Here is a 16655-nt window from a genome sequence, read left to right as displayed (position 1 = left end):
GATCTGTATTCGAAAAGTTCAGAAATGTTTTTCTCATATAATGACTTTATCTGCGTGACAGGTGTTTGTAAATGATTCTAATGACCGATCTCATCGCCGTTATTTATTTTCAATTTACAATAACTTGTCTGCACCTCTTTATTGTTTCTTTTTCTCGCAGAAACTGTAAACACACGTTCCATTTCCGCGATAACATTCCTCTGTTCGACATTTTCCCTTCGAGGGACAACTTGCGATTGCGCATTGGGAACTGCGGAGTTAAGGTCAACATAGGTCATATTAATATAAGAGAAGCCATAGCAACTGCCAAGTGAATACAAAGTATCTTTACAAGAAAGAAAAGAAAAGTTATCGCATAAGTCAATAGTTATGTTTACAATTATATATAATTGCAATCGCCAATGGCAGTCAGCAGGGTTTAAGAACATCCGTTGTTACGGATAGACTCTAGTAAGAAATTTGTTTTGCATGCACACGTATAAAAATTGCGGTTTTTATCCAACGCAATCATAGGTTTTAACGTTGTTTTCAATTTAGATTTGTTTATATATAACAAATCTAAATTGAAAACAACGTTCAAACCTATATGATTGCGTTGGATAAAAACCGCAATTTTTATACGTGTGCATGTAAAACAAATTTCTTGGTAGAGGGGTCTAAATACAGCACAAACAACATTTTCCAAATATATATATATTGTATATTTTATATATATTTTATATATATATATATATATTGTCAGATACAATTTTTTTAAGTTCAAAATTCACTATTGTAATGGTTCATTGTTATGGTCAGTCAATATGTCTTAATAAACTGGAGAAACAAATAAAGGTTTAAAACAAAATAAAATAATGTTGTTTTTTTTTTAAATTTGTGATAATTTAACAACAAAAAAAACCAAGAAATACTTCTTTTTTTTATTTTCATCATCTGGACAAAAGTCTTCTTTTAATATTCTTTCAATTATTTTTAACAAAATTTGATAGTTTTTTAATTTCTTTCCCTTTTTCTTTAACCAATTTGCATGAAAGTTTGGCGAATTGTTTATTATCTATTGACGTAAGTTCCCTTACGATTTATATAAATTTTAGATTTTACATTTCCGAGTGATGTGGTTTTATTCATTAAAAAGGGGGGGGGGGTGGAATCCAGTTTTCGGACAATAACTCAAGAATGCTTTGAGCAGTTTTCATGAAACTTTGTTGACTGGTTTATATCTATTGAAATAACCTCCCTTCAGGTTAATAATTTTCTGATATGACATTGAGAAGTTATGGAACTTTATTCATTGAAAAAGCGACAGGCGTATCATACACCTTACACTTTTAACCTGTAAAGGAAAATTAGTATTTAGATTTTTATGTAACTTTGTAATTTAATGAAAAAGAGAAGCCCGCAACCCGCAACCCGAAGCCCGCAAAATAGTGATACTGTTGTCGGCTGAGGTACAATCTCAGATTTACTCTCTCTGACAATTTTCGCTTGTATGACGTCTGCACCCGCTGCCCTTTTAATGTTTATCTTATTCACATTTTTTTTCAATTTTATCCGACGTCACTGTTTGAAAATGGAAGTTTGAATCTGGTGTCTCATCATCTAATATTTTTCTTTGTCTCTAACATAATAAGATGACTTAAGGGGCTGTATTGTACATCATTTCCTATCTTCTCAGCAACAGAAACAAACAAATCATTAAACATATTTAAAACTTCTACAGAATTATTCATGATTCTGCTTTCATCACATAAAACAAATGTTTGATCCCCAGTTTTAGACTTCTTTGAAAAAAAAATGTTTGACAGTCTTCTAAAAGTGTGCATTTTTTGTCTCACCAAAGCAGCGTTCTAAAAAAAAATTTCATTGAATGTTTTTTTTTTTATTAACTAACTTTCTTTGCTGCCTGTATTTATAACCATTTATTCAAATTTTTATCATTTCTTTTTTTTTGTAAACTTAGAATACAGCATATGTTTTCTATATATAGCCTTCCTCAATTTACCATTCATGCATGTAAAAGGATGTTTCTTCTTGCTTCGAGATTTTTGTGGTGCGTGTTTATTCAAAACATTAATAAAATCTTCTTCATAGCTTCATATTTCAGATAGATATTAGTTACTTACTCAGCACTCTCAACCCATTCGGTTTTTATGAATCCCAATTTTACTGACATCATATTTATAACTATCTATATCAAAATAATAGCTTCTATAAATGATTTCACTATTTTGTAAAGATGGTAAGCGACCCTTTATAGTCGTTGATATCAAATTATGACACTCACTGATGCCAACCGGAATATTCATAGTATTGAAACATGATGATTTTTTGTTAGTTAAAATAACATCAACTAATGATGGAACACGATCTTTCTTAAAAAATGTTGGGTTTTGTTCACAAGATAATCTAAATCAAAAATATCACAAGTATCGTTTATTGGTTGGCTTTTGTTTTTATTTTTGTTTTTATTTAATATGCCAAAATTAATATCATCTAAAACTATATGTACTTAGTCTAGTACTTTTCATAATTTACAATTTTATCAACAATGTTTTTTTTTTTTAATTTATAGCATATTTTAGATATAAAAATACATTATAGGAAAACTACTTGGATGAAATTGAACATATTCAACCATTTATGCTAAATTATATTGTCCATATGTACTGGATCCTAGCTTATATAAACTGCTTTGTGCAAGCTTCGAGCGGATATAATATACTACTAAATTTTCTGTCTTTATATAACTATATGTACTTGCGACTATACGCTATAGTTTTTCTCATTGTTGAAGACCGTACGATTGCCTATAATTGATTACATCCACTTCGTTTGAAAGTTGGTGGATAGTTGTCTCATTGGAAATCATACCACATCTCCTTACTTTTATATTACTACCATTCAAATCTTATTATTCAATATTGCAATAAAGTTTATCAAAATACAACCGTCAAAGGTTTTTGGATCGCTAGTATAACAAAACTCCGATGATTTCAAGTGAAGTTTAAAGAAAAATTTAAATGTATTTATTAAGCTATTAAATTTGCTGTCCGTTATGATTTTTCTAGGTAATAGTAAATTGTATAACTTTTACATAACTGTTTTCACATAATTTGGTTAAAAATAAACTTTGTGAACTAATTGAATGGAATTTTGGTAAATCAGGTCTTGAAATCATCTGCTGCAATAGAGCACTTAGAGCGTATTGCTATGTGTTTCTTTATTCTACATTGGCTAGAAGTATAGGGGGAGGGTTGAGATCTCACAAAACATGTTTAACCCCGCCGCATTTTTGTGCCTGTCCAAAGTCAGGAGCCTCTGGCCTTTGTTAGTCTAGTATGTTTTTTTTTAATTTAGTTCATTTATATGTTTTGGAGTTTAGTGTGACGTCCATTTTCACTGAACTAGCACACAATTTTATTTAGGGGCCAGCTGAGGACCACCTCCGGGTGCGGGATTTTCTCGCTGCATTGAAACCCCATTGGTGGCCTTCGGCTGTTGTCTGCTCTTTGGTCGGGTTGTTGTTTCTTTGACATATTCCCCATTTCCATTCTCAATTTTACTTATCATATATTTCTGATAGTTTTCCCCACCTATTCACATATTTTCAAGCTGAAAAATGTGACTGAGTGACCTATCCCCGTTTCTTTGTCCTTCGTGTCTTATCAAATACTATATTTCTTCATAAAATAAAAAATGAAAATAACACTTTAAAAAATGTATGCGCTAAAAGCGCTTTTGTTTATGGACTCAACGTCGTCGAGCGCGTCTCAAAGCCCGGAGTTGAAATCAGTATTTCCATGAAAGCCAACTAGTGTTGTACGTATAAGAACCGAAACACGTGAAGAGCTATAAGACCAAAAGGGACCTCGAAATAATAGCCAAATCCTTCTAAGGTCAACTTTGCCTGAGGGAGTCGGAACGTGAGTTGGAACCTTAGTTTGAAATCCAAACAAATAGTATAATTTATAAAAGGGACAATATATAAAAGGTATGTTATAAATTATTTCAGTACCGAAATACTGAGCTGATACCAATAACTTCAGGAGCTAATCAGGCAGAACCTGATAAAAAAAAACTTCTGTGACCTTGAACTAATGCGAAAGGTCCATTTCACTTTGTCGTAATAAATGTAAATAAGTAAATAATGGTTCGTAATTAGTTCGATGTCAGACCGTTATAGAACGTAGATTAGACATCCCGGAAGTTTACGTGTATTAACTATCTGCGCATTTTCGGATTTTAATTTCTCCAATCGCGTGTCGCCAGGTCGCCGGTCCACATAATTTTCTAGTATTCAAACACGACTCTTTGAAAGAAGCATTGTAAAAGTTTCAAGAAAAAGGATTGGTAAGGTTTATTTACTTACATACAATCCCTGCAAAAAATCAGTTTAGTTCATATCTATCAAACCATTGTCAGTAAGTCAAAACACGTGTGATCAGCTGTTAAACTTCCAAGTACAGCAGACATATATATCGGATAGTCCAAATACTTGTGACTCCTTGGAAGGCTATTCTAACTTTTTGCTTTGACGCCTTCCTTAGTTCGTGTCAAATTATAAGGGATTTATAAGATAAAAATAGAAAAATACCATCAGCAGATGTCATAAATATCTATTTTAAAAGGTAGGTGCTGTACATGTCTTTTAGCACCAGAAGATAATTTATATTGGTTATGGATTTGATTCTTATTATCTGAATACATGCCATCATATTCACATTCATTTGCAGGAAATGGTATCATCCTATAACATAAGTGTCAGCTACTCTCCTTGTTCAAATAATTATGTTGAAACTTAAAAGGGTACAATGATTTTCCTCAATGTTGGAAAACCACAGTGATTTAAACATGTATCTTATTGTTTGAGAAAAATAATCAGAGGAATGGTAATGACAACTGCATGCAAATTCTGATATTTTTTTTTTTATTTCAGAAAAAAAATGGCACTAAAGCTATTGATAGCTGTGTCACTGTTGATATGTATGGCTTCGTATACAGGTAATGTATTCATTAGAAAACAAGGATTAAGTGCAAGAATGAATTAGAAAAGACCTAATCAAATCAAATCAATTATATTGCTGTAAAATCCACATATTGGGTTTGTTACCAAGACCTATATTGTCACAATTGAGTAACTACTTTTTGCTCAGCCTAAAAGAAAAAATTTTTTTTTAGTTATTCTGTAAGATACAAATTCTTTAAAAAGTGCTTAAAAAAATTGTTTTAATGATCAATCATAATTTTATATACTAAGTCATTTGGTCTCTGATGGAAAGATGTCAATCACAAGTCACAAGTTATTTTATGTCATGACCATACTTCCTTATTTCTATAGAAATGGATAAATCTTCAAATGCTGGGGTTGTTGAGCAGCCTCTTCTACTGTATTAAGCATATAATCCTGACTTACAAAATGACTTAAAATGAAACAACAAGGGTCCATGATTGTACTATCTTTATGTACTATGATGGGTTTACTAAATGTATAGCAAATACAGTAAATAATATTAAGTTGACTGACAAACTCAAATAAACATTGTTTAAATCAAATAATAAATAACATATTGCAGTGATATTCATAATTGTACATTGGTTAAATGTCCTATTTTGTTTTTCAGTTGGATTTAATGCTGTGATGTCCATTGACTTGGGCAGTGAATATATGAAAATAGCTATTGTTAAGGTAAATTGTTCTTAGTACTCTTGTTTTGATAGCTATAGTTACTAAAGGTAATTTTCCTTGATACACTTTACTTGTATTGAATCTTTAAATATTTGGTCAATCATTTTATGTTATGCTGTGTGAAAATCTTACTTTTCAGGAGTAAAACACCTTTGTTTGCTGTATTCTAAAAAAAGTTTTATTTTATAAGTCTATTATATTTTCGTGCTTTTTTAAACTCACTGCGATCATTTTTAAGCAAGCATAGTTTTACTGGAGGTAATATAATGATTTAGCCTTTACTGTACCAAACACTGTTTGATTTACTGTCACTAAAATGTCAATAATGTCTTTATAAAAAAAAAACTTTTGATTGAAAACCATGAAAAAATTGTACAAGATGAAAGCGATGATTGATCACCTTTAGCAATTTAACACCTGTTTTTAAAATTATATTGTATTACTCCTAGTCACTAGTACAACTACATGAAGTATGGCTCACTTTGCTTAACATTACAAGTTGTTGAGTGAATTTTGCGATTTATATATTAAGGTATAAATAAATGTACTTTTAGACTAAATATATCACTTTTTCTTTTTCTTTGCAGCCCGGGGTTCCTATGGAAATTGTTTTGAATGAGTAAGTTGAAGTGTGTTATATATATATAATATACCTGGTCATATACATTCATACTTTAAATCTTATTTTTTTTTTTACATAGAGTTGTTTTTCAAAAATATATGATGAGATTTTTTTACCTGAAAGTATGTTTAATCTTCTTTCTTGAGTTAACCGAGGGAAATTAATAGAGGACTCTACATACACAAATAGTTTGCTTTTATTGGACTTTTTAATGTTGGAATATGCAGAAAGCAGGTTTGTTCATCAGTGTTCCAGCTAGGTCGTTTTCACAGGGCGGTCCGCCCGCCCTTTCCCGAGTGCCGCCCTGTGCCCTTTTTACAGTTTGCAGGGCGCCCTGCCTTTTTTGAAGATCGATTGGTATATTATTTTGTTCGTATTGATATGATCAGCCAATTACGAAAATTTACCCGGCGACAATTATATGACTTTGTTTACGACCCCAAGCTAATCAACGGTTACAACAGGTGTCATAATCTGTTGTTATAGGTATCCGTTAATCGGATGGGTCATTTAATGATCATCAACATTAATTCATTCAAATAGAATCGGTCAGTCGGCATTTGTCTTTGAACTTGAAGAGATGTTCATACATCTTGGGCACAATTAACAGTGTTTACCGTAGTTTCATGGAGAAAACGTAATTGACAGAAAGTCTAAAACCATAATCAACTCATTAAAAACATTGCTCTTATTGTTTTCCGTGAAATAAATAGAAAATTAAGACGTATTTTTCATTGACTGCCTTCATTTTGTATACGAAAATAACAAAATCGGCCGCCATATTGTTGATCGTGTTTACATCTTCTATGTACTGTTTATTATCCTCCAAAGAAGGAGCACACCCAAATAAAGAAAGATAACTCAATCTTATTTTTTCCTAGCATTGAGTAACCTACTAAGATATTATAAAATATGTCTTCATACTTCTGGCTTTAGAATTTATATGTTTAGGTGTTTTGAGTTATGGGAAAAGTTAAAGAGGGTCTTAGTAGCAGGGTTGGTAGGGTGCCTTGGTCATCTTTTTCTGTATTTTTTATTTTCAATCCAAATTTTCACTGTTCACTATATCCTAACATTGTGCATTTACAGCTGTTTTGTGCTGTATTGCCATTAAGCACAGAAAAGGTAGAAAGGTGAAACTTGTAAAGTGTGTCAGACCATAGAAACAGAATGAAGCAGGACATTTTTCAAAAAATACTGTATATAAAGCTTAACTGTGCCAAGCAATGATTTAAAACTTGTGTCACAAGCTGCTTGATAAGTTTTCAGCCTAAAAAGTAGAAAGATAGTTTTTCTCTGGGCTAATGATGTTGTTCTTGTATATTTATAACCAGTCATTCAATGAACAAACAATGTTTGATTATAATCTTTATTAAAACATGCCCTTTTCATATTATCATATCACGCGTTAAATGCCCTTTTTCAGGATTGGCACCCTGCCCTTTTGAAATCCTAGCTGGAACACTGGTTCATTGTTGAAGGCCTTACAGTGACCTATAGTTGTTAACTTCTATGTCATTTGGTCTCTGGTGGAGAGTTGTCTCAATGGCAATCATATCACATCTTCTTAATTTTATATTTGTAGTGCTGAGTATTTATTTCATGGAATAATGTCATAATAACCATTTAAAGAAATAAATTAATTTGTTTATTAAGGGAATCTGACAGAAAGACATCAACAATAGTAGCACTAAGAAATGGGGAAAGATTTTATGGAAAAGAGGCAGAGAATACTGTAAGTGACTTGTAACATTTGCAGAAAAAATACCAAATAATTTATTTTAACATAACTACTATGACAATAATTCAACATAGTTTTTCAGTCCAAATCTTAATCTGAAGCAAATTATTTTCATTCCTGTGAAGTAGTACTGTGAAAATTTAAGGATTGGCTGTTTTCAATTCCTGTTAATTTACATAATTCATTTGAAGCTAGTAACCATCACAAATATGTATTTAATGGAAAATTGTCACTTAAAAGTAAAAAGAAAAGTACATGTCGAGATTTGATTCTCTGAAATTTTATTAAGTTTATTACTAGGCAGAAAGGTTTCATGCTGATGTTTTATAAAACATCTGTACTTAAATGTTTAATTCCGACCCTCCTGTCTAATGTTAACATGTAATAAAGCACATTAGGGATTGTTGATTACTTGTGATGAGACGACATGGTTCAGCCTACACATTCTATGCTAATCCCTTAAGTTTTAAACCACTGTTTTTCTGTGGTGATTATCCATAGAATGAAAAAATGTATAAGTTTTATTTATATTACCTCTTATATCTGGCTAGAACTGTTTACTGAAATGAAATGACTAGGTGAAAGTGTTAGTCAAATGTGATATAGTTTTGATAATAAAAACATTATTTTTCAGGCTGTGAAGTTTCCTAGGAAAGCTTTCTGGTACTTAACCAATATAGTAGGAAGAAAGTTTGATAGTGCTGATGTTAAGCTTTACAAAGAAAGGTTCCCTTATTATGATTTAGTCAAGGATGAAGAAAGAGGAACAGTTCTGTTTAAAGTTGATGAGTGAGTTGTCAGATTTATATTAAAATGATAAATTGACTTTTCTTCATCTCTCATGCATTCATTTATGTTTATTAGTTTACAGTTGTAATAAAGCAGCATACACAACCATTTATTTTTTAATCAGTTACATTTAAATACACAAAAAATTAATTGGTAATTATTCTTTCTGATAACATACATGTAGCATGAGTTGTCTCCCTTTTGTATAAGATTTGTTGTTCTTGAATTGGTATCTATTTTCTACAGAGGAAACAAGTATTTTTATAGCTTTTGTGGAACTGGTATATTTAAGATAAACACAATCATAAATAATTGTTTATGTTGAGTATCCCCTGACATTGTCTAACCCTTTAGTCATGAGCATCAAAATTTCATTGGGTGCCATTTTAACAGTTTGGGCTAGTCTGATTGTCTTTCTCTTTCATGTTAACAAATTGATTGTTGTAGTACAATGTTGCCTTGTTAGGTAGTTGGTCAATCATAAGGCATTGGCGACATCAAACATAAACAAGGAAACCAAATATCATATGTTTTACAAGGTGAAAAGAGTTTAGATATAATGTTAAGGTGTGGTAACATTCAGTGATATATTATATAAATTCATGTTGATTAGACATTTAAAACAAGTTTGCAACGTCTGTCTACACTTTCAGAATACAAATGAGATTCAAATGCACTGATGAATCAATTTTTTTTGCTTTATTCTTTAGGGAGACTTTCTACAGTCCAGAAGAACTACTGGCAATGCTGTTAGAAAAAGCCAAAGAATATGCAGAAACATTTACAGGTATGAAATTGTTTTTTAAATCCCAGCCACCATATGTATGAATTTATGCCAATCATTTAGTCATTCTGATTTTCCATCTATGTTAAATATATCAGTTATCTAGGCATTTTCCACCAAGATGTGTAAATCATTTTTTTGTAGTTGTATATTAATAAGCATCAGATTAATCTTCCTATAACAGTTTTGATACATAATTTTATGGTCTAACAAAGCATGGTTTGTCTATATTTACACTTATATATTTAATACTCCCATTATAAACATGACTGAAATAGCTCAGCTGCATGCAAAACACAATCCAGTAGGTTCAAGTACAAACATGATATTGGATTTAGGATTTGCCACTATATATGGTGGAAGTTGTTAAATAAACTGTTATGATATTTTTAGTGGCATTCCACTTTATAAAGAGACATGTTGCCATCTGCCACTATGTGTAGTGGATAACCTCTGAATGTATATATTATATCAGGGCAGTAAACAAAGAAACACCATGTTAATTCCTCAGACATTTACAACTATCACTGCAAATTATTGTTTTCTGCCTCCACTATAAATAGTAGAATTTTGAGTATGTTCTGGTGAAAGATTTAAATTCATTAATTCCATACAATATAAAAATCTATCAAACGGAAAACAGAAAAAAATTGTAGTTCAAATTCACTAGTGTGAACTTTTTACAGATTATATTTACTTAATAAATGTGTAATTTAATTTAACAGAGCTAAAAAAAAATTAGCACTTGCTATAATTAATTTTTAATGTTCTTAGCAATGGATTGCTACAAACTTCCGCAGAAATAATATTCATGCGTCCATGTTGTTAAAAAATTGGAATGGCCAGTGAAAGATCATTGACAACACAATAACAAATATTGTGAAATCTGAATTTGGTTCAAATCTGAAGTTAGTACTGGAAATAATTTAGAAAATATAACAAATAAGGATTTTGGTTAAGAACAATGACTTTATAAAGCATAAATTTGAATTGATTAATGTAATTGATAAAGTTTTTGATTTTTTTTTGCAGATCAGTCTATAAAAGACTGTGTGATAACAGTACCTGCCTATTTTACACAAGCTGAAAGGAAAAGTATTCTATCAGCAGCTGAACTGATTGATTTGAATGTCTTACAACTCCTTAGTGACAATGCTGCTGGTTAGTGAGACTCAAACATAATAATGTTACCATCATTAATCTTATCATTCACTTAGGGCAAATACGATTCTATTTAGCATGAACAAACATTTAAAATGCAGATCCTTATTTTCTAATTTTCGAAACTAAAAGTTGACTCTTATTTTGGACAAATTTTTGCAAAGTAGTCTCCGTAGTACGAGTTTTCCAACATTTAATGTTCATTTTTAAATTAAAAAAAAAAATGCATGTTCATGAATGTTGTTCATGAGTGTTTTTCACAAGTGTTGTTCATGAGAGTTGCTGTGGTATACATTCATATTTTTCGCCTGCCTTTCAATGTCAAATATTTTGCACATTCAGAGTTATTTATAGTTACATGTGATATTATTCTTTACAGTGATTTTTCAATTAGGCTTAAATTAAAATATTGTTTGTTTGCAGTTTACCGACCGACCTTCGAAAATCCGCCCGACTGTGAACATTTTATTGCTTTTAATTTGAAGAATTTATTTTTAATACTTCTATTGACTCGATCCGGAATTTCGGGGCGTTTCCGGAATTGATTCCAAGTCTAGGTTAATTACAGGCCACAGACCAAAATTCTCTATTAGTTCTTTATAACGTTTTGTTTCATTAAAAAAAATGCACCGGTTCTTTTTGTCAAATATTTTGTGTGTGTAAAGTACAGTACTAGTCCAAACATATATCAAACATTCAGAAATATCGCTCCCCAGCATCTTACAAATTTAGCTAATACACATCCATACCCCTATGGACAAGTCAAGAGATGTTCCGAAAACTGTAAATATCACCTTTTTGCACCTGGCCTAATCACTCTTTCCATATCAAAATCAGTTAAAATACAACATCAAAAAGTTTATTTCACCTCTCTTCTTTCATTTCCATCCAAAAAAATCTAAGAAATGAGTGAGGAAGGGAAAGAAAAAAAATTAAGAAAAAATACACTCTAATTAAAAGGAACTATATTCGTTGTCTCATTAATTGTGGTCTTTGGCCTACATGAAGTTCGGTTTTTCTTCCCTTCCTGTCAAGCGTTCATTGGACCCTTTGTTGGTAAAGCACATGGAGATTGTTTACAGGTATCCACGAAGTCATGGAGGAGTCTTCTTTCAATTTTAAGACAAATAATACACAGAAAAGTTTCATAGTAAACTGTTTATACTGATTCAGGCAGAATTGCACACGGAATGATGTCTTCGATGATATCATTGACGATGATAAAACCAACACGATAACCGTTTCTGTCTCAAACAAATCGGATACAGAATCTTTTGAGACTGACTTTATGGAACCAATATCAGTGGTTCAACAATTCGACAGCAGCCTGAAGTATGCCATATTTTCTTTAAATCGTCGTGAAGACGACAAAGATGAAACCACTCCTCCGTGACTTCATGGTACCTGTAATTTGTACACACGCCTGTACGGTGGAAGGACGCATTTGAAATGTTAAATCAATAAGAAGCCACACAAACTACACAGAGATGTAGAGAAAATGAATGGTTGGCTTGAGAAATAAATATATTCTCTCTGTATCAAATCTATCTTCGATTGCAATGCGTATGATCCTTTAGGATAAGGGGGGCTGTCCCACTCATTGCAATTATTCTCTCTCTTACAATATTAAATATACCCAAACTGTGTGGCCTGTGTGAATTCTTAGCTAGGAGCTATGCTGCCAATTTGTTATGCAGACAAAACATTTCAGTACAGACCATTTACTTTTAATGGGGTGCTATGGATTTCAACCCAAAGCTAGTCTTAGATTTTTGTTTGTTTTAATTAAAGCCTGGCATCAAAATATCTTTCCAAATATAACCTTTATAACAGTAAGATGTCTAATATATTTTTTCTTAATTTGTCTTCTTTTTCAATTGAGGAAGATTCAATGGTTGATTTTTTTTTTAACACACTCCTAAATTGTCTTTTGAATCTTTAATATCTACATTTTTCTGATGCAAATACTCTACTCATGAAAACATTCTAGTAAAGATGCATATATGTCAATGAATATGTTTCTTTACAACAATTCTAGTCATTCCTTGTTTATAAGTATTCAAGTATTTCATAATACCATTATTTTATGTCATAAATTGTATAATGACACTATCTTAAGTTTCAGTTCTGGTTAAAAAGGTGTTTACCTGAAAATGCCTGTTCATTTCATGTTGGTTTTCAGTGTTTGTTGTTTTAAAATGTTTTTTCTTCACAAGAAACTTGGTTTGTGTTAAACTGCTTGTTTACACTTTATTCTGGCTGATAAAATAAAATATTTTTCCTACCTACCGACCCTGCAGTCTGAAGGTACAGTCGGAAAACTGCAAACAAACATATTTTTAAGGTTGGCCTTATTTGATTTGTTTCTGTTTTAGTGGCATTAAACTACGGTGTATTCAGAAGGAAAGAATTCAATGGAACAGTGCAATATTACATGTTTTATGATATGGGAGCTACTAGTACCACAGCTACTATAGTGGGTATGTTTTTTACACAATGTTTAATGTTTATTACTGGGGATGAAAGTATAGATTTTAATTTTAAAGTTAATGGTAATTTTCCAATATGTATATCAGCCATATGATATGATAGGAGCATTTAATTTGGGTGAACTGGTATTAAACTAAAGGAGCTTAGAGGTAAACTTCAATGACCTTTTTCTGACTGGAAAAACAGGAAAGGTGGTACTTTCTTTTTTTTTGGCCTCAATTTAGAACTCCCTATGATAAAAAAGTTGCCATAACTTTTTGAAAGGTAACATATTTTGGGGTTTATTTTCTTACAGGATACCAAGTTACAAAAGTGAAAGAAGGAACAAGATTGGAATCCAATCCACAGCTTATTATTAAAGGAGTAGGGTAAGTTGATTCTATACCTAATCAATCATGAATCATCACCAGGCGCTGTTAATTATGTGTTTTGGCATATCATATATTTTATATGCTAGGGATTCTACACCTTAGTGTATCTTAATTCAAGGTATCTGTTGATTGGCTTATAATCCAGTAATTTGGTAATAAAAATTTAGAGTTGTGTCTGGTGTATCCTATAGTTTCAGAATTTTTGAAGATGTTACAGGAATATCAAAATAAATGTTATCAATATCAAATAAAATTCCAGTATTGTTCTTTTACAAGCTTTTATATATATTATCATTGTGTTGAATTTTGAATGCTGCATCATTAATATCTTTCTCCCCTTTTTGTTGATTTTAGTTTTGACAGAGGACTGGGAGGCACAGAAATAACATTGAGATTAAGGAAACATTTGGCCAAAGTATTTAATGAACAGAAAAAGACGAAAACAGATGTATTCACTAATGAGAGATCGATGGGAAAATTGTTTAAAGAAGCTGAGAAGTTAAAGAAAGTTTTAAGTGCAAACAACGCCCATTTTGCACAGGTTTGTTGAAATTTTTGTTTGCATAACCAGAATAAATTTTGATTGAAGTGTCATGGCATGGTATCATCTACAGACACATTGGTTTCCATGTGATAAGTATAGATCATTACATGGCATTTTTCATATCGGACCCTTTATCCACCCTAGGTCATGATATCAGCCCAAGAGCCGAAAGGCTCCAGGGATGACATCATAAACGAGGGCAGATGAAGGGTCTGATATGAAAAATGACATTTTATAATCCTTTAATGCCCCTGCTGTAGCGGAGGGGGCATTAAGTTTTACCCTTGTCCGTCTGTACGTACATACGTACGTCCCAAAATTGGTTTCCGTTCTCTAACTTAAGTTTGCATCAACTAAATGTTATGAAACTTATACACAATGCTTATTAGGGCTATTCCATTAAAATGTATGTGGGATGGTAGGAAGGGAAGATTAATTATTGAATGTGGGTCATGGGTCTTTTTTATACGACCGCAAAATTTTGGGATCGTATAATGGTATGATGTCTGTGTTGTTGTCGTCGTCGCCCGAAGACACATTGGTTTCCTGACAATAACTTTAGGTTAAGTGAATGGATCTCTATGAAATTTATTAAGAAGGTTAAATACCACAAAAGGAAGGTTGGGATTGATTTTGGGGATGATGGTCCCAACCGTTTAGGAATTAAGGGCCCAAAACAAGCATTTTTCTAGTTTCAGGATAATAACTTGTGTATAAGTATTTCTATTGCTCTGAAATTGTACGACAATGTTTAATACCACAAGTAGAAGGTTGGGATCTATTTTAGGGGTTATGGGGCCAAAAACAAGCATTTTTCTAGTTTCCAGACAATAACTTGTAAGTGTATGGATCTCTCTGACATTGTACCACAAGGTTCCATATCACAAAGGGAAGGCTAGGATTGAGTTTGGGGTTAATTGCCCAAATATGTAGGAATAAGGGCCCAAAAAAGGGCCCAAAACAAGCATTTTTCTAGTTTCCAGACAATAACTTGTGTTTAAGTGTATGGATCTCTCTGAAATTGTACTACAAGGTTCCATACTACAAAGGAAAGGCTGGGATCGAGTTTTGGGGTTATTGCTCCACCGAAGGGGGATTTTTTTTCCCATATTTTTAGAGGATTCATAATTTTTTTGAAAAATTTTGAATTTTTGAAAAGTTTCAAGAAGAAATCTTCAATTGCACAGTATTGTGCAATAGATTTTTAAGATCTTTGACCACATTTATTTTGTGTCAGAAATCTATATTATGTCAAAATTTGATCACAATCCAAATTCAGACTATCAAGCTTGAATATTGTGTCCAAATTTGTACCAACTGTTCAGGGTTCGACTTCAGAGGTCGTATCAGGCTGCGCTCAGCGAAGCATTTTATTCAGTATGCATCTGTTACCATTATACAAAATTATCTAAAAAATTGTTCTTGGCTGTAGGAATATTTTGAAAGTCCCTTCCTACCCTCCCACATACATTTTAATGGAATAGCCCTTACCACAAAACACAGATCAAGTTTGAATTTTGGTGGCGTCACTTTTACCGTTCTAGAGTTATGCCCCTTTACAAATGGAAAAATTGCTGAATTTTTCGTTTCCGTTCTCTCACTTTAGTTTGCCTGAACCAAATGTTATGAAATTTATACACAATGCTTATGACCACAAATCACAGGTCAAGTTTGAATTTTGGTGGTGTCACTTTTACCGTTCTAGAGTTATGCCCCTTTACAAATGGAAAAATTGCTGAATTATTACGTCATGCTGGCTAACAAATTGGACCTCGTTATTTTAGTAGTATAGATATAATTTTATTAATTGTACATGTTGTAGTTTATCCTGATATTTATCACAGTTATCTTTGTCATTAGAGGAATGTGGAAATTTAATATTTTCACACATTAAAAAAAATGGACCAATTTAGAAATCTTGTTGCATTATTGGAGAGTCTTTGTTTTTGACATTGTGATTGATCCAGATGTCTTGAAAACACTGAGACTGTGTGATTTCATTTACAAAGGACAGAGTTGAATTTCTGATCATGAAAAGTAAATATGAGCACTATTTAGTCAATGTTTTTGCATTTGCAAACAATCTTTTTAAATAACAACTATTTTAGGAAGGTGTTAAGTTGATCCTTGAATAAAGGAAATAACAGTTGTGTATTTAAGATGTCGTTTCAAAGAAATGTCCTTTGCTTTATAGGTTGAAGGCTTATTGGAAGAAATAGACTTCAAAACAAAAGTAACAAGAGAAGAATTAGAAGAATTGTCCAAAGATTTATTTGAAAAAGTCACACAACCAATAGAAGAAGCTCTTAAAGTTTCACAAATAACTTTGGTAAGTTTACACTTTATATGAAAAAATTATCAGGTTTCAGTCTGAATAAACCCTTAATCAAATTATGTATATGATGATTTTCCAGAAGTTGAGTACGGTGTTAGTATCTATCATTGCTACATTGTAATTTTATTCTGG

At 31.8% G+C, this 16655-nt stretch overlaps 1 protein-coding gene across 3 annotated transcripts in view; it reads left to right on the top strand.

The window, feature by feature from the left end:
• The first annotated feature begins 4243 nt into the window (after nt 1–4243).
• The window catches only part of LOC127701549 (hypoxia up-regulated protein 1-like), a 35174-nt gene continuing 22762 nt past the window's right edge, over nt 4244–16655 (top strand). For all 3 annotated transcript variants that reach the window (XM_052205474.1, XM_052205475.1, XM_052205473.1), the window contains exons 1-12: nt 4244–4350; nt 4937–5001; nt 5622–5686; nt 6274–6305; nt 7965–8043; nt 8684–8838; nt 9549–9625; nt 10655–10783; nt 13159–13263; nt 13569–13641; nt 13999–14185; nt 16383–16517. In XM_052205474.1, the coding sequence (XP_052061434.1) occupies nt 4944–5001; nt 5622–5686; nt 6274–6305; nt 7965–8043; nt 8684–8838; nt 9549–9625; nt 10655–10783; nt 13159–13263; nt 13569–13641; nt 13999–14185; nt 16383–16517 (1095 nt within the window). In that variant the 5' untranslated portion in view covers nt 4244–4350; nt 4937–4943. The remainder of the gene's footprint in view (nt 4351–4936; nt 5002–5621; nt 5687–6273; nt 6306–7964; nt 8044–8683; nt 8839–9548; nt 9626–10654; nt 10784–13158; nt 13264–13568; nt 13642–13998; nt 14186–16382; nt 16518–16655) is intronic.

The sequence above is a fragment of the Mytilus californianus genome, unplaced genomic scaffold (genome assembly GCF_021869535.1).
Source record: "Mytilus californianus isolate M0D057914Y unplaced genomic scaffold, xbMytCali1.0.p SCAF_5, whole genome shotgun sequence".
NCBI lineage: Eukaryota > Metazoa > Mollusca > Bivalvia > Mytilida > Mytilidae > Mytilus > Mytilus californianus.
Note: the sequence above shows the minus strand (reverse complement) of the source record. Positions and strands in the feature narration are given on the sequence as shown.